At 39.8% G+C, this 18,408-nt stretch overlaps 1 protein-coding gene across 2 annotated transcripts in view; it reads left to right on the top strand.

Annotated features, from left to right (window-relative positions):
* The window catches only part of ALG9 (ALG9 alpha-1,2-mannosyltransferase), a 108,168-nt gene that overhangs the window by 65,595 nt on the left and 24,165 nt on the right, over positions 1 to 18,408 (top strand). For both annotated transcript variants that reach the window (XM_043481593.1, XM_043481594.1), the window contains exon 14: positions 14,334 to 14,464. In XM_043481593.1, the coding sequence (XP_043337528.1) occupies positions 14,334 to 14,464 (131 nt within the window). The remainder of the gene's footprint in view (positions 1 to 14,333; positions 14,465 to 18,408) is intronic.

The raw sequence follows: 18,408 nt of genomic DNA, 5'->3' as shown, positions 1-18,408 counted from the left end.
ACCAGGAACTGATAATAATATCAATCAACTAATAAAGCAGAGAAAATTATAATAGAAAATTATGTATACATGTTTTGCCAGTTCCAAATGATTAAAAATTAATTTTCAGTTATTTTTTATTTTTACTTTGGCATAATTGTTTTATTCCATTGGCTGAATGCCATTTAAAGTTTATTTACCTGGTATTGTCCATCTCAGGTAGTGAACTCCTAAAGGGCAGGTATCTATCTATATATTTGTCTTCCTTTGGTCGTCTTTTAAATTATGCTGCTGCTGCTGCTAAGTCACTTCAGTTGTGTCCGACTCTGTGTGACCCCATAGACGGCAGCCCACCAGGCTCCGCCATCCCTGGGATTCTCCAGGCAAGAACACTAGAGTGGGTTGCCATTTCCTTCTCCAATGCATGAAAGTGAAAAGTTAAAGTGAAGTCGCTCAGTCGTGTCTGACTCTTTGTGACCACATGGACTGCAGCCTACCAGGCTCCTCTGTCCATGGGATTCTCCTGGCAAGAGACTGGAGTGGGTTGCCATTGCCTTCTCCTTTTAAATTATAGTGACAGTGTACAAACTTTAAAGGAAAAATTAAAACTTGACAAAAATGGTGTGTATGGCTTTTTGTGTATATGACTCAACTTAAGTAGAGGTTTTTTGGAAGTTGAGTGATTTTTCTTTTGTTTCCTAATTTCGTAATCAATAGATTTTTTTCTTAAAGGTGGTAATGATAGTAACTTTAGTTATAAAAACTAATTAATTTCATCCTGTATTATAGATGTAATCTTAAAATGTTGTATATAAACTGGTATTTTAAGAAATCAAATTTATGAGGAATTCTCTGGCAGTCCAGAGGTTAGGACTCAGTGATTTCATTGCCGAGGGCCTGGGTTTGCTCCCTGATCTGAGAACTGAGATCCCAAAAGCCATGAGACAGAGCCAAAAATATATATATATATGTACCAGATTTACAAAAGAAACCATGAATTTGCTGTTTTAAAACAAAAGGAATTAAACAATTTCCCATGATTTCTCAATTTTCTAAAGATGCATTTCGTATAAAATAGTAAGTTTGTTTATATTGAGATGTGTTGTTGAGAGCTAAGGTATATGTAGATTGGGCTTCATTGAGTGGCATTAGCACTGTTCTGGGTATTCACTTGCATATTTATTGATAAAGCCGTTGGAATTAAAGAAGCTCTGTAAAAATTTAAAATTTCTTCTAGTCCACAGGCCCACAAAATTTCCCTAACCCTTGACATTTTTAACAGTGTCAGAACAACAATGGTGATATCCTGGCTTTGAATCCCTGGATCTTAGTTCCCCAACCAAGGATCCAGCCCAAATCTCCTGCAGTGAAAGTGTAGAGTCTTAACCACTGGAGCACCAGGGAAGTCCTAAATAGATCCTTGACCTCAGCACATTCAGAGAACTGAATGATCTTATTTTGCCTTTGCCATTCCTGACAAATACGTATCTTCAGCTATGTTCAGTGCTAGTAGTGAGACAGTAGTGAGATTGCTCATGTCTTGGCAGTACGAAAAGCAGACCCTGTGTATTTGTTACTCTAGTTCAGGGATGTCTTTCAATATGAAAATACATCTAATGATGAGCACCAGCAGTTTGAGAAGAAGAGTAGAGTCAGCAATATGGAGTATATCTACAATTGCAATGGAATTTTTTCTCTACAGTAGTTGTTAGAATTGAGAGGAATTTTAATAGTTTGCAGTCTAAACTCTTTGAAGAGATAGTAAAGGTTAGGCTAGGTTAAGAACTTCCCTAAATCGCAGAGCTGGAGCTAGAAGCAGAGTCTTTAGAGGTCCCACCTCTTGACGAGATTGGTAATATTAGATAGATGTAAATAAGAATAGCGCGTAGTTGGGGGCAAGGGGTTCAAGGCAGTATTCTGCTTTTCTGCTGGTATCATTTTAGAGAGTTAGCTGTCTCAAACACTTGTCTGTTTTATGATTCCTTGCTGACATAATCCACGTCTAAAATAGTAGGATTACATACAATAGGATTTCTTTATATATTTGTATTTTTTAATAATGAAATGTCGTGGCTAAAATGGAGTCAAAGGATATCTTCTCAGAGAAGTTCTTCACAAGCGGAAGGTTCTGCAAGCTTGCAGATCTGGACTTAATTGTCTCTAACATCTTCTCTATGAATTGAGAATAAGCAAGGAAAATCCGTGTGGAGTTTTGGTTTGTTCTTAAGTGTGATTCTTGTATTCATTTTCTGTGTTCTTCTTATTCTCTAACCCTCTTCCTAAGGGCAGGAGCACTCTCGTAGATCTGAAGGGAGTTACATATTCCGTTCATAGCAGTGGGATCCCAGAATAATTGTTCAAATTAATTTTTCTAGGCAACTCCCATACTTTAATTATTTTATTCTATAAAATATACAAGTAAGTCAAATCTTGTTATGAATTGTCTAGCCTTACTCAAAATTAATAGCCAGTTTACTGGAATTTGAATTCATTTTGATAGCTGGAGACATTTTAGTAGATTTATCACAATTAATAAACAGCTGAGCAAAGCGTCTAAACAGTTTTTTCAGCTTCAGTTGTCCCACTTTTCTTGGAGGTTACAGGACAGCCGATGTTGATTGATCTTTCACATTATTTCCTTAAACTCTTACAATTTTTTTTTTTTTTTTTACTGTACCACATGGTGTGTGGGAATCCTTATGTCCCTGACTGGGGATTGAACCTGGACCCTCAGCAGTGAAAGTGCAGAATCCTAACACTGAACTAGGGAATTCCCTCCCCTTAAACTCTTAGAGGATTCTTTCTTGCCTTTGTTTACTGGAGAACTTTCAGTGACATTTGAGAAATAAGATCTGTTCTCTACATGGAGATGGTTTCTCTGTGATGCTCCCTGAATTTCATGTCGGCCCTCGCCAGAGATCTCTATTTTTATAGCTATGTGCGTCATTGTCATTTCCAGCTGATAAATGCGTGAATGCAAGTTCACATCCTTCCTGCCTTAGGACTTGTGGGGGCTTGGCTCCGGCACTGGGTAGACAGCAGGGAAGGTCACTGAGCAAGGAGGTTAGTTCTTTCCTTGTCCCGCCATGACATTCTAAGCTGTGATAAATTTATTGTTTGGTACAACTGTTGAACCCAGTCCTATTGTTATTTTTTTCTCAATCTTCAACCTCCTCCGCAGCCTTTCTGTGGCTTTTGAAATCCACTCTCCCCGAGTTTCCCAACTGTGTGCTTCTTTGATCCTTCTCCAATGACCTCTCTAAGGGATCTTTTCAGCCCCTACTTCTTCCACTTTCTTCTGCCAGTACTTTTAGGCATCCTCCCAAGCTTTATCTGGGGTCTTCTGCTTCTCTCTGTTCCTTTCTTCTCTTCCTTTTCCTACCCTTTCACCTTTTCCTCCCTCAATTTACTTTCACTTTTTTTAAGTTCATGCACTCTTGTGTACATGTATTAAATACATATTTATTTGGCACCTGCTGTGTACTTTGCACTATACTAGATTTTTGGAATGCATGAAATGAGATCGACACAGTCCCAACTTCCACAGAATTTGCTGTTTCCCCAATTGATTCATAAATTGTAATTATATGGTGTGTTAATGGAGAAGTACTGGTTGATATGAGAGCATGTAATTTAGGGGCCTGTCCTAGTTTAAGTGGACAGTGAAGTCTTCCTCCAAAATCATTTTTAGCTAAAATCTGAAGGATGAGGAGGGATTTCTGAGATAAAAGCAGGGAGTATTCTAGGCAGTAGGAACTGTAGACTCTAACTCAATGTTCTAATCACATGGAGCTGCTTTCAGTACTTGAATACACCATGCTTCTTCCCACCTCAGTAGGTATTGAAACACAAGTTATCTTCTTCTCTCAATCTTAGCCTAAGCTGATTCTTCACTGCATTTCCTCCTTTTCCCCAGCTCACTGCATTAGAAATCCTGGAGTCACTGATTTCCTTTCAGATAGACCCAAGATCTACCCTTTCTGCTCCCTTCACCCCTCTGCCTGCCATGGAGCTTCAGGGTGTGGTCCCGTCCCAACTAGATACTGTGATGGTGACTGCAGTCTTTGCTTCCAGCCTTCTCTGCAAGTGCTTCCTTCCCCTGCCCTCCCCGGCATAGCCAATGTGGACCTCTCGTTCTGAGACCCATTTTTCAGTTGTATTACTCCTTGGTTAAAAGACTGGAGAATGAAATGGATACCCACGCCAGTATTCTTGCCTGAAGAATTCTATGCACAGAGGAGCTTGGCGGGCTACAGTCCACGGGGTCACAAAGAGTTGGACACGACTGAATGACTGCCACTCACTGAAAAGACCTAGAGTAGATTTCTGGTGCACAAAATCCAGAGTGCCCTGCCCTGGGTCCTCTATTATCAGTCCTTGGACCTCCTCTCTCTAGTTCTGTTTCTCATTCCACACATTCTGGGACAAGCAGATATTCCACCTCTTTCCCCTGAAGACCTTGCTTTTTTCTGCCTTTTATTCTCTGTTCTAACTTTGGCCACCATCTCCCAAAAAGCTTTTCAACTACTGAAGCCCCCTGTGATTTCTTTGTCTCTGAACTCTACTTATAATATTTTCTATATTTCATATGTACCAATATTATTTCCTGACCTAAATTACAAGTTTAATAACAGAGACCTGTCTTAGAGGAATTTTATATACCTAGTTTAGTATTCACCTAACTATAGGTACTTAATAAAGGCTTTGATGATGCCCAGAGGATTGATTTTTCCAGTTTTTTTTAAACATTGAAATACAGTTGATTTATAATATTGCATTAGTTTCCGTTGTACAGCATAGTTATTCAGGACTTGGCAGATTATAGTCCATTGTAGGTTATTACAAGATAGTAGATATAATTCCCTGTGCTATACAGTAAATCCTTGTTGCTTATCTATTTTATATGTAGTAGTTTATAGCTGTTAATCCAAAACTCCTGATTTGTGTCTCCCCTCTCCCTCTTCCCTCTGCTAACCATAAATTTGCTTCCTGTTTCTGTGAGCTCAGAAGATTCATTTTGATATCATTTAGCGGATGCTGCCAATTCATTGCTAGTCAAGGATTGTGAATAGTTAATATTATAACTGTTGTGTCCTACATGTTGGACATGACTTGACAATAAATACCAATCTAGGTTGAAAAAGGAAAAATTCATCTTAATGGGCTCTAATGCTCCAAGGTTCTTTTATATTAGTCAAGTTCTCACTTTTCACAGAATTAGACTTCTAGTATTATAGCTATTTGCATAGTAGTGCTTTATAGTTAGCAAGTTTTACTTAAATGAATCATCTCGTTTAATCCTCATTACAACTTTTGAGGCAAATGGTATTATCCTTATTTTTTACAGAAGAAATTAAAGTGTAAAAAACTTAAACGAGTGTGAGTCACCCAGCTACTTTTTATGGAGCCCAGACCAGAATCTAGGCTTTTGACTTATAGAGTTCCTCTTCTAATTTTTTAAATATAATTTTTTCCAGCTTTATTGAGACATAATTGACAAATGACATTATGTAAGTTTAAGGTATGTGTGCTAAGTCACTTCAGTCATGTCTGACTCTTTGCAGCCCTATGGACTGTAGCCCACCAGGCTCCTCTGTCCATGGGATGCTCCAGGCAAGAATACTATAGTGGGTTTCCATGCCCTCCTCCAGGGGATCTTCCCCACCCAGGGATCAAACCCACGTCTCTCATGTCTCCTGCAGGTAGGCGGGTTCTTACCACTAGAGCCACATGGGAAGCCCAAGTTTAAGGTATAAAATGTGATGATTTCATGTATGTAAATATTGTGAAATGATTACAACAGTAAGTTAGTTAATACATCCATCACCTCATGTAGTACCACTTTTTTGTGGTGAGACTATTTAAGATCTTCTCTTAGGTGATTTCAAGTATACAACACTGTATATTTGGGAACTGTGGTTCCCATGCTCTACATTAGATCTGTAAAACTTAGTCATCTGTAACTGACATTTGTGCCTTTGACCAACATCTCTCCATTTCCCCCAGCCCCTTCGTAACCACCATTCTACTTTGTTTCTGGAGTTTGACTTTTGGATTCTATAGCTGAGTGAAGTCGTATACTTGTCTAAACAGGATGTACTTGTCTTTCTGTGTCTGACTTATTTCACTTAGCATATGCCCTCAGGGCTCATCCATGTTGTCACAAATAGCAGGATTTCCTTCTTTTATGGCTGAGTGATATTCCTCTTTTTGTGTGTATGCACGCGTGTGTGTGAGGTAGAGTGGGAGAGAGCAGGCTAGCTGTCCATACCACGTTTCATCTTGTGACAGATGCTTCGCTTGTTTCATGTGTTGGTAGTCGTGATTAATGCTGCAGTGAGCATCAGGGGTGCAGATATCGCTTCACCTTGGTGATTGCATTTCTTTCAGGTCCATACCGAAAGTCGGATTGCTGAATCATATGGCAGTTTTATTTTTGCTTTTTTGAGGAAACTCCATACTGTTTTCCATAATGGCTGTGCCAGTTTCCGTTCCTACTAGCAGTGCAGGGTTTCTCTTTTCTCCACATTTTTGCCTTTTGTCTCTTGTCCTTTTGATGATGGCCATTCTGTCAGGTATGAGTTTGCCATCCCATTGTGGTTTTGATTTGCGGTTCCCTGGTGATTGGTGATACTGAGCACCTTTTCATCCACCTGTTGGCCATTTGTGTGTCTTCTTTGGAAAAGTGTCTGTTCAGGTCCTTTGTCCATTTTAAATCATATTTACTTGGCTTTTTGCTGTTGAGTTCTACGACTTCCTCATACATTGAGGATATTAATCCTATACCTGATATATGGTTTGCAAATGTTTTTTCTCTTTCCATAGGTTGCCTTTTTATTTTGGGCTCCTTTTTTAACTGCCTTATTTCTTTTCTGCTAGAGAAACTACCCTTGATCATACCTAATCATTTTTTGCCAGAGACCTTTGTCCTTGTGTATTGCAGTTGTTTGGTAACTGATTCCTAGAAAAAAAGAATATTCATCAGCTGCTTTCCAGAATAGATGAAAAGAGGTTACATTTCTCTTTTTAATGGATTAGTATTTCAATTAATATGATTTTTGCCTTGGTGTCTTTCTGAAAACTTTACTTTAAATGAAATTTGCTTATGGATGGTGTGATGAGTAAAGTCTAAAGCTAACTGGTATAGTTGGGTATTAACTACTTACTATCCACATCTCTGATAGACCATGTGTCCAGCACCAAAACTAAATAATCAGACCTGTAGCATGCCTGGCCAGAAAAGGCCAGGCTGAGCTCAAGTATTGAAATGTCAAACTCAGAGCTCCCTCACCAAAGGAGGTCTAGACTTGAGACTGTGAAATCTTTACCCCTTGCCAGTTCTATTTGATTACAGAGGCATGGCACTAGCAAAGCTTTTAAAAACTTGTTTCATGTTTTTAAAATCCTTGGGAGCTACAGAGTGGGTGTTCAGACCAAAAAGGCTGCTTCCTGGAGTGTTTATGCAAAGGATCATTTTTAGAGAGTTATGTGGAATGGAATTGGGTCTGACGTCAATTCTGTGTGCTTTCTCTCCCCTGGAGGAACAGCCATATGCAGAGACAGATGTGAGACTTGAAGGCTTTTTTACATATAAATATGCTGAGAGAGAATGAGAACAGTCCTGTGAGTTAGAGGCTGGGGAAGAACAGAGTTTGCTGCAGAACAGAGATGACCACGTTGTTTTTACGTGCACGTTTTCAACCCTTAAGTTGTGTATAACCCATAAGCCTAAATGTGCACAAAACTTAAATGTGCATTAAATTAGTAATAATACAACAATAATAGAACAGATGCCTGTGTAATCATCACCCAGATCAAACACTAGAACATTATCAGCACCCGGAAGTTCCCCGAGTAATTCCTTTGATCACTACCCCATTCCCTCTTCTTTTGCTTACGATAAAAGTGTTTTTGCTTTTCTCTTTAGATTTACTGCTTTTGTAAGCATTCCTAAACAACTTGAATTAGTTTTGCCTGTTTTTGAACTTCACATTCATGGAATCATACTGCATTTTTATATGTCTTGATCCTTTTGCTTAACATTTTGTTTGTAATCACATGTTGGTGAGTGTAGTGCAGTTTGTTCTATTTTATTACAGTATAGATTTCATTATATGGCTATATCACTGTTATTTTACTGTTGATAGTTTTTTGGTTGTTTCCCGTCTGGGCCAGCTATAAATAATGCCGCTTCAAACATTCTTGAACTTATCTTTTCGTGCACGCATTCCTGTTGGATATACATTAGCTTGAACCATGTGAAATTACCATTTTTTTGTGGATCAGTCACATATTAATGATTCCATATGGTTCATTCTAATACCTAGGAGTAGAATTTTTGGATCATCAGAAATGCATATGTTAAATTTTAGCAGATTCTGCCAAATTCTTTTCTGAAAATCTTGTACCATCTTAATCTCCTGCCAGCAACATATAAGAATTGCTCCACATTCTGGTCAGTACTTGGTATTGTAATTTTTCATGTAATTTTGATTTGCATTTCCTTGGTTACTAGTACAGTTGAATACTTTTTGGTTTTGGCCACTTTGATTTCTTCTTCTGAAGCACCCATTCAAATCATTTGCCCATTTTTCTATTGGATGGTCCATTTTTGTCATATTGATTGGTAGGTGTTCTTTATATATTCTAGACATGAATGCTTGTTAATATATTGCATGTATCTTCTCCCATTCTTTGGTTCATCTCTTCACGCTCTTAATGGTATCTTTGATGAATGGATAGTCCGAATTTTAATATAATCAAATTTATCCATCATTTTGTAGTTAATACTTTTTGTGCTTGTCTAAAAGAACTTTTGCCATATGTTAGATCTTGACAGTAGTCTCCCATATTATCTTCCAAGAGTTTTGCTTTTCACGTTTAGTTCTGTAATCCATATGAAGTAGATTTTTTTACTTTATCAGTATTTTTTCATTGAAGTATAGTTTATTTTACAATGTGTTAATTTCTACAGCAAAGTGATTCAGTTATATATATACACATATACATTCTTTTTAAAAAATACTCTTTTCCATGCTGGTTTATCATGGAATATTGAATACAGTTGTCTAAGCTATACAGAAGGTTTTCGTTGTTTATTCATTGTGTGCAGAAGTCCAGTTTCATTTCCCCCCCAGGGACATTCAGTTGTCCAGCATGTGTTAGTGAAGAGACCATACTCTTCCCACTGCTCTGAGGTGTCCCCTTTATCATAGATCAGGGTCTATATGTGTCTGTAGCTGTTCCAGGCTCTGTTTTTCTCAGTGGTCTGTTCTAATCCGGCACTAATACCTCGTTGTCTTAATTACCACAACAAGTACCCACCTTGTTCTTTTCTAAGAGTGCCTGGACTGTCCTTGTCCTTTTGCATTCCCAAATGTGTTTGAGAATCAGTTTGTCAAATTTCATCAAAAAAGTCTATTGGTATTTTTATTGATTGCATTTAACCTCTCAATCAATTTATTTAGAATTTACATCTTTATAATAGTCTTTAACCTAGAAATAAAGTTTATCTTAAAGGTCTACTTTACTTATCAAAATTTTTGGAGATAAAATTCATTTCAATTATTTTTTATTATCCAATTTACCATTTTAATCATTTTTAGGTATATAATTCAGTTGCATTAATAACATCCATACTGTTATGCAATCATTACCACTATCTCCAGAACTTTTCCAGTGACTTTCATTATGTTCATAGTGTTTCACAGCATTTCACTGCCCCCCACCCCCACCGCCAAAAAAATACCCATACCCGTTAACTCCCCCAATCCTTAGCAACCACTAATCTGCTTTCTGTCTTACTGTATTTGCCTCTTCTGGACATTTCTTATAAATGGAGTCACACAAGAATAGTCTTTTGTGTCTCTTTAACTTAACCTAATGTTTTCAAGGTTCATCTTTGTTGTAGTATGTATCCTTTTTAAGACAGTTATATACCACTGCATTTTAGACCACATTTTTTTTTTCAATTATTTTTATTAGTTGGAGGCTAATTACTTCGCAGCATTGCAGTGGGTCTTGTCATACATTGACATGAATCAGCCATGGAGTTACATGTATTCCCCATCCCGATCCCCCCACCCGATTCCCCTGGGTCCTCCCAGTGCACCTGGCCTGAGCACCTGTCTCATGCATCCCACCTGGGCCGGTGTAGACCACATTTTAATTATATGAATATACCACATTATAAATTCATCAGTTGATAGACACTTGTCAATAAAATTCTATAATTTTTTATGGAGGCCTTGCCCATATTTTGTTAGATTTATTCCAAGGCACATGTTTTCAAATCCTTGTAAATGGTATTTTCATAATATAATTTGAAAATATGTAATTTTTAAAATGTAATTTAGTATGTTGTTTACTGCTATTATATAGGAATATATGATGTTGATTTTACATTCTATAAATAGTTTAAAGTTTGATAAACTCTCTTAATTCCAAAATTTTTTCTGTTGACTCTTTTGGATTTTATGTATACCAATCATATCATTGTGATGAATAAATGAGTTTTGTTTCTTTTCATTTCTTCTACCATTTGTTTCTTCCTTTTATCTTTTGCTGCTGACTAGACTGTCTAGTCGGAGAAGGCAATGGCAACCCACTCCAGTACTCTTGCTTGGAAAATCCCATGGACGGAGGAGCCTGGTGGGCTGCAGTCCATGGGGTTGTGAAGAGTCGGACACGACTGAGTGACTTCACTTTCACTTTTCACTTTCATGCATCGGAGAAGGAAATGGCAGCCCACTCCAGTGTTCTTGCCTGGAGAATCCCAGGGACGGCGGAGCCTGGTGGGCTGCCGTCTATGGGGTCGCACAGAGTCGGACAGACTGAAGCGACTTAGCAGCAGCAGCAGACTCTCTAGTACAGTGTTGAACAGAGTAATGATAACAAACAGCCTCGATTTATTCCTGATTCCAAAGGAAAAGCTTTCAACCCTTCATCAGGGTTGAAATATGAGATTTGCTATAGATCTGTTTGTCTTTCAGATGGTCTTTGTCTTAGCTGAAACCTGGCATTCTTTCTTTTTTGGTTTTAGTTTTTAAGCAACATTTAGATGAGCTCCTGAGGATGCTCTGCCTCTTATTTGGTCGTTTTGGCCGTTGGTGTGTGACACTGGCAGTCACACTGACCTGAGTCCAATACGGCTCTTCTGGGCTTTCCTGGTGGCTCAGACAGTAAAGAATCCACCTGCGATGCCGGAGACCTGGGTTTGACCCTAGGTCGGGAAGATCTCCTGGGCGAGAGCATGGCAATCCACTCTAGTACTCTTGCCTGGAGAATCCTGTGGACAGAGGAGCCTGGTGGGCTACAGTCCCATGGGGTCACAAAGAGTCAGACACAATTGAAATGACTAAACACACACACATGGCTCTACTATAAGCTCATGTGATTTTGGTGAGGATTGTACATCTTTTTAGGGATAGAACTTATTATTTGTTTATTTGTTATTGATTTCTATATCGTTAGCTCTAACTTACTAATGCCTAGTATATTGTAGGGGCTTAATATAGATCTGGAAAAAAATGAAGTTGTATAATTTGTCTCTGAGTCTTGGATTCCCTTTTATAAAATAGGAATTAATCATTCCTCAATAGGCCTTTATATAATGATTTAAAAAATGATATGTGTAGCATACTTGCATGTAAAAAAAACACTGAAAATTAGTAGTTTCCTTCCCTTGAGATTTACTTTGCTTTAACTGACTACATTAGTAATTAAGAGGATTCTGGGACTGATTTCTAATGTTGGGGGTGGGAGGTTCCCCAAGTAACAACAATTCTCAGGCACTATCTTGTGCTGTCTACCCAGAGATAGCATCAGACTCCAGAGATTGAGGGCTCAGTCCTACAAGACTGCCTCCTTCTCCTGTCTACATCAGATGCCAATCTCAAGCCCAGGTTGGTACCTGTTTCTGACTGGCTGGTGGCAGACTGGAGCCGTGACCTCCTTTTTGGACTTCAGGTGCTGGTTTTAAGTCCAGGTTCTTCCTTGTAGTTCTGATTGACTGGGTGTAAAGCAGAGTCTCTCACGACCCTCTCCTTGGGTTTGATTATTTGCTAGAGTATCACATACAGAGAAACATTTTACTAGGGAACTGGTTTATTATAAAAGGATATAATTCAGGAACAGCCAGATGGACGAGATGAATAGGGCAACATATGAAGGAAGAGTTCAGTCTTCATGCTCTTTCCACGTGCAGCACCCTTCCCGAATCTCCAGGCGTTCACCAACCTGGAAGTTTTCTAAACCTGGGCTTTTAGGGTTTTATGGAGACTTCCTGACACAGAAATGATTAATTAAATCACTGGCAGTCTCCAGCCCTTCACCCCTCCCCTGGTGACTGGAAAGACCAACGTATTCTATTCACATGACCAGCATCCCCTGCCACCTTTAGGGGATTTCCAAAAGTCACCCCATTAACCTAAGCTCAATTGTGGTACATAGGGGCTAGCTATGAATAACAGGACACTCCACTCACCATTATTGCTTTGAAGAGATATCAGGAACTGAGGATAAGAGGGCAAACATTTTAACAAAAAATGCTCCCATTGCTCTTATTGCCTGGGAAATTACAAGGGTTTTGGATGCTGTCAGTCAGAAACCTTGGAAAAAGACCCCCCCAAGAATATTTATTATAAATCATATCACAGTGATGTTCTCCATTTTGGGGCTTTTATTTAACATCATAGAAACTTGTGTATTATATTTTTTTGAACTATGGTTTATTACAATATTGTGCTAATTTGGGGTATACTGGCTTCCCTGGTGACTCAGCTGGTAAAGAATCTGCCTGCAATGAGGGAGACCTGGGTTTGATCCCTGGGTTGGGAAGATTCCCTGGAAAAGAGACTGGCTACCCACTCCAGTATTCTGGCCTGGAGAATTCTATGGACTGTATAGTCCATGGGGTCGCAAAGAGCTGGACATGAATGAACGACTTTCACTTTGGGTATACAGCAAGTGATTCACACACAGACATGTACACACATTCTTCTCAGATTCTTTCACATTATAGGTTATTATAAGATACTGCATATAGTTCCCTATGCTATGCAGTAAATCCTTCTTGTTTATTTTATATATATTAATGTGTACCTGTTAATCACATACTCCTAATTTACCCCTCCTCCACCCATCTTCCTTTAGAAACCATAGTTTGTTTTCTATGTCTGTGAGCCCATTTCTGTTTTGTAAATAAGTTCATTAGTATTTTTTAGATTCCACATGTAAATGACATCATATAATGTTTGTCTTTCTCTGACTTACTTCACTTATGATAATTTCTGGGTCCATCCATATTGCTGCAAATGGCACTATTTCATTCTTATTTATGGCTGAGTGATATACCACATCTTCTTTATCCCTTCATCTGTTGATGGACACTTAGGTGCTTCCATGTTTGGGCTATTTTAAATAGTGTTGCTATGAACATTGGTGCATGTGTATTGAATTTCTTTTAAGTCTACAGTTTATTTTATTATTATTATTAAAAAGGCTTAAAAATTTCTCCCATGGCTTTGAGATGAGAGGAAGAATAGTTTGAGATGAACCATTTAACTGCAAAAGTATCCTAGAGATTTTGTAGCATGTTCGGTTGAATTAATCAATTTTGTGAGAAGCACAGTACCAACATGGTTTTAAATTAAATGCATTAATAATTTCTTATGAGTACCAGTCATCCTCTGATGTATCCATATTGTAAGTAGCTGGATGACTCTAGTTTTGTCAATAGTTACTATATACATTTCATAATCTCTTCTCTTGCAGTTCTTGTATCTGTTTTACTGATCTTTTGCTGCAGGAACAGTTCCTGTGTCTCTGTCAGTTCTGTTGAAGTTTGAAGGAAACAGTGTGCATGATGTCTTTGAACTACTTGTGAGGTATACGGCGACCCCACTGGCTCCCTGTCAGCAGAGACAGGGCTTCTCACACATTAACATTTTTGTTTGATCAGGCCTCTCAATCTCTGAAACAAAAGGTGATAGTTTGGAAGGGAGCAATAGTGAACCACAGAAGAAAGTTTTTTTGAGTAGGTTGTGGACTCTTGCTAGCTTCAGAAGTGTTTGTGAGGCTAGAGAGATTTCATGCCCAAACTAGAGTCAAAACTCCCGAAGCTTACATGTATATTTGGCTGGGTGAGTTCATGTCTCATTCCTCCCCCAGGAGCCTAAATAATACCCTAACATGCAGCACTCTTATCTGCGTGAAGAGAGCACTGATAGCACCTGAGGACTTTGATGTTTGTGCTTCTAAAACCCTGCGTGAATTCTTAGGATTACAAGTTATATTTCTTACCCTGAAAGGACCTTTGCAATTCCTGATGAAGAGTTCATCTTTCTCCATTGCAGATTGACATCAGTAAATGCCATTATTTAGTGGATTTGGACACCATGAGAGAAACACCCCGGGAGCCAAAATATTCATCCAATAGAGAAGAATGGATCAACTTGGCCTATAGACCATTCCTTGATGCTTCTAGGTATGTGGCTTTAATCCTAAGAAATGTACTAGGATTAATAAGGATGAAAATTGGAATCTGGGATTGAATAACTTCCAGTCCTGGGCTAACTCTAGTACCCATTTTATTTTGTCTGTTGTCCAGTTCCCTGAGAAATCTGAAAGAGTGCTCTCCTTTTCTAGGCATCAGAATGCAAAGTGTATTCTGGTATCATCCAAATAAAAGAATCTATAAACAGATACATCCACTGAAGAAAATACAAAGAAAATGTTTGACATTGAGTATTTTTGACAATCAGCTTCAGCTTTCTTAACCAGAGTTTTCTAATACTGTTTGGAAGATTGACTATGTTCTTTGTGGAGCTAGAAATTCATATCAATTATTTTTGGGCTCAAAGCTCAGTCAGAGATGAGGCCAGGCCTTACTACATCTTAAGTAGGGAAAGCAAATAGACCAGACCTTGACTAGCTCTTGAGAAAGACCTCAGAATTCAAGATAAGAGGGGAGTCAGGACGTCCAGGTTAAGCAGTAATGAATGGGAGAGAATTAGAAGGTATAGGTTGTCTGTGGGCCCAGGTCCAGGTAGACAGACAGTTGAAGTTCAAGGAGATTAAAGCTGAAGGAGGTCCAAGCAGATCTTGTAGGCAGAGCCCAGGATCCAAGAGGTCAAGTAAAAACCAAAGGGTGAAGGACCAGGTCTTGAGAGGCAGATTTGGGACTCAGAAACGGGGAAGAAAATATTTTCAGGAAGAGAGAATGATCAGAACCTACTGATAAGTAAGGTGAAGAATAACAACTGTCCATTGGATTTGACAGTTGATAGAAGCAATTTTGGTGGAGTGGTGGGGGCACAGAATTTGAGAGATTAGAGGGATTGAAGCAGAAATGGCAGTGAAAAACACGGCAAGATGGTGGAGTAGGGGGACGTATGCTCACCCCTTCTTAGGAAAACACCAAAGTCATAACTAACTGCTCAACAGTCACTGACCGAAAAACCCGCTGAAACCTACCAAAAAAGATGCCCTCCAACCAAAGACAACAGAAGAAGCCACAACGAGATGGCAGGAGGGGCATAGTCACGATAAACTAAAATCCCATAGACACCACGTGGGCGACCTACAAGCTGGAAAATAATCATACCATAGAAGTTCTCCCACAGACGTGAGCCTTCTGAGCCCCACGCTGGACTGCTCAGTCTAGGGGTTTAGCAGCAGGAGGAGGAGCCCCCAGAGAATCTGAAGACCAGTGGTATTTGAGCACAGGAAGTCCATGGGACTGGGAATTCCCCTCTCGAGCGGCATACACAGGGTGTTACGGACATCAGGATCCAGGGAAGAGAGCAGGGGCCTATAAGAGACTGGGCCAGACTTACCTGCTGGTGTTGGAGGGTCTCCTGTGGAGGCGGGGGACAGCTGTGGCTCACTGGAGGGACAGGGACACTGGTGGCATGGGTCTGACAAGTGCTTATTGGCATGAGCTCTCTAGGAGGCTGCCATTCTCTAACTAAGACCTGGCCCCACCCAACAGCCTGTAGGCTCCAGGGCTGGGACTCCTCAGGCCAAACAACCAACAGGGCGGGAACACGGCCCCATCCATCAACAGACAGTCTGCTTAAAGTCATCCTGAATAAACAGATGCCCGATAATAAACACACCCTCAGATATGGCCCTGCCCACCAGAGGGACAAGCCCCAGCTCCACCCCCCAGTAGGTGGGTACCAGTCTCCCCAACTAGGAAACCTGCTCAAGCCTCTTAAGACAGTCTCATCCACCAGAGGACAGACAGCAGAAACTAGAACTACAACCCTGCAGCCTGTGGAACGGAAACCACAATCACAGAAAGTCAGACAAAGTGAGATAGTAGAGGAGCATGTGCCAGATGAAGGAACAAGATAAAATCCCAAACAACTAAGTAAAGTGGAGATAGGCAATCTACCTGAAAAAGAATTTAAGAGTAATGATAGTAAAGATGATCAAAGATCTTGGGAAAAGAATGGAGCCAAGGATTGAGAAGATACAAAAAATGTTTAACTAAGACCTAGAAGAACTAAAAAACAAGCAGAGATGAACAGTATACTAATTTAAATAAACAATACACTAGAAGGAATCAGTAGCAGAATAATCGAGGCAGAAGAACAGATCAGTGACCTAGAAGACAGAATGGTGGAAATCACTGCTGTGGAATAGAGTAAAGAAAAAAGAATGAAAAGAAATGACAATTGAAGAGACCTCTGGGATGACATTAAATACACCAACATTTGCATTATAGAGATCACAGAAGAAGAGAAAGAGAACATATCTGAGAAAATATTTGAAGAGATAATATAATAACTGAAAACTTTCCTAACATGGGAAAGGAAACAATCATCCAAGTCTAGAAAGTGCAGAGAGGCCTAGGCAGGATAAACCCAAGGAAGAACACAGTAAGACACGTAGAGATCAAATTAATAAACATCATAGACAAAAAGTATTAAAAGCAACAAAGGAAGAGTAACAGATAATGCACAGGGGAACTCCCATAAGGTTATCAGCTGATTTCTCAGCAGAAACTCTGCAGACCAGAAGGGAGTGACAGGGTATATTTAAAGTGATGAAAAGGAAGAACCTGCAACCGAGAACACTCTACCCAGAAAGGCTGTCAGAGTTGATGGTGAAATCAAAGACTTTACAGACAAGCAAAAGCTCAGAGAATTCAGCACCACCAGAACAGCTTTGCAACAAATTCTAAAGGAACTTCTCTAGGAATAAAAAAAGGCCGCAACTAGAAACAAGAAAATTACAAATGGAAAAGCTCACCAGTCAAGGCAAACATACAGTAAAGGTAAGAAATCACCTGCACACAAATATGATATCAAACTGTGACACAGGAGAAGGCAAATGCAGGATACTGGAAATGCATTTGGTATTCAAAGACCAGCAAGTTAAATCAGTGTGTTTATATATAGACTGCTCTATCAAAGCGTTCTGGTAACTGCAAACTGGAAAGCTATAGTAGATACACACACACACACACACACACACACACACACACACACACACACACACACACACACACACACACACACACACACACACACACACACACACACACACAAAGGAATCAAAACACAGCACTGAAAGTCAATCATCAAATCAAAGGGAGGGGAACAAAAGAAAGGAAGAAAAAAGACCTACAAAACCAAATCCAAAACAGCTAACAAAGTGGCAGGAAGAACATACATATTGATAATTACCTTAAGAGCTACCCCACGCCCAAGGTCAGGGGCAGCGGCCAAGAGGAGCTACCCCACGTCCAAGGTAAGGAGCAGCGGCTGCGCGTTGCTAGACCAGCTGTGAAGAGATACCCCACGTCCAAGGTAAGAGAAACCCAAGTAAGACGGTAGGCGCTGCGAGAGGGCATCAGAGGGAAGACAGACTGAAACCACAATCACAGACAACTAGCCAATCTGATCACACGGACCACAGCTTGTCTAACTCAATGAAACTAAGCCATGCCCTGTGGGGCCACCCAAGATGGAGGGGTCATGGTGGAGAGGTCTGACAGAATGTGGTCCACTGGAGAAGGGAATGGCAAACCACCTCAGTATTCTTGCCTTGAGAACCCCATGAACAGTATGAAAAGGCAAAAGGATAGGACACTGAAAGGTGAACTCCCCAGGTCGGTAGGTGCCCAGTATGCTACTGGAGATGCTGAAACTCCAATATTTTGGCCACCTGATGTGAAGAGCTGACTCATTTGAAAAGACCCTGATGTTGGGAAAGATTGAAGGCGTGAGGAGAAGGGAACGACAGAGAATGAGATGGTTAGATGGCATCACCGACTCAATGGACATGAGTTTGGGTAACTCCGGGAGTTGGTGATGGACAGGGAGGCCTGGCATGCTGCGGTTCATGGAGTCGCAAAGAGTCAGACACGACTGAGCAACTGAACTGAACTGAAACAGATTAAAGGCTCCAACCAAAAGA

The sequence above is a fragment of the Cervus canadensis genome, chromosome 11 (genome assembly GCF_019320065.1).
Source record: "Cervus canadensis isolate Bull #8, Minnesota chromosome 11, ASM1932006v1, whole genome shotgun sequence".
NCBI lineage: Eukaryota > Metazoa > Chordata > Mammalia > Artiodactyla > Cervidae > Cervus > Cervus canadensis.
This window is presented reverse-complemented; position numbering and strand designations above follow the sequence as displayed.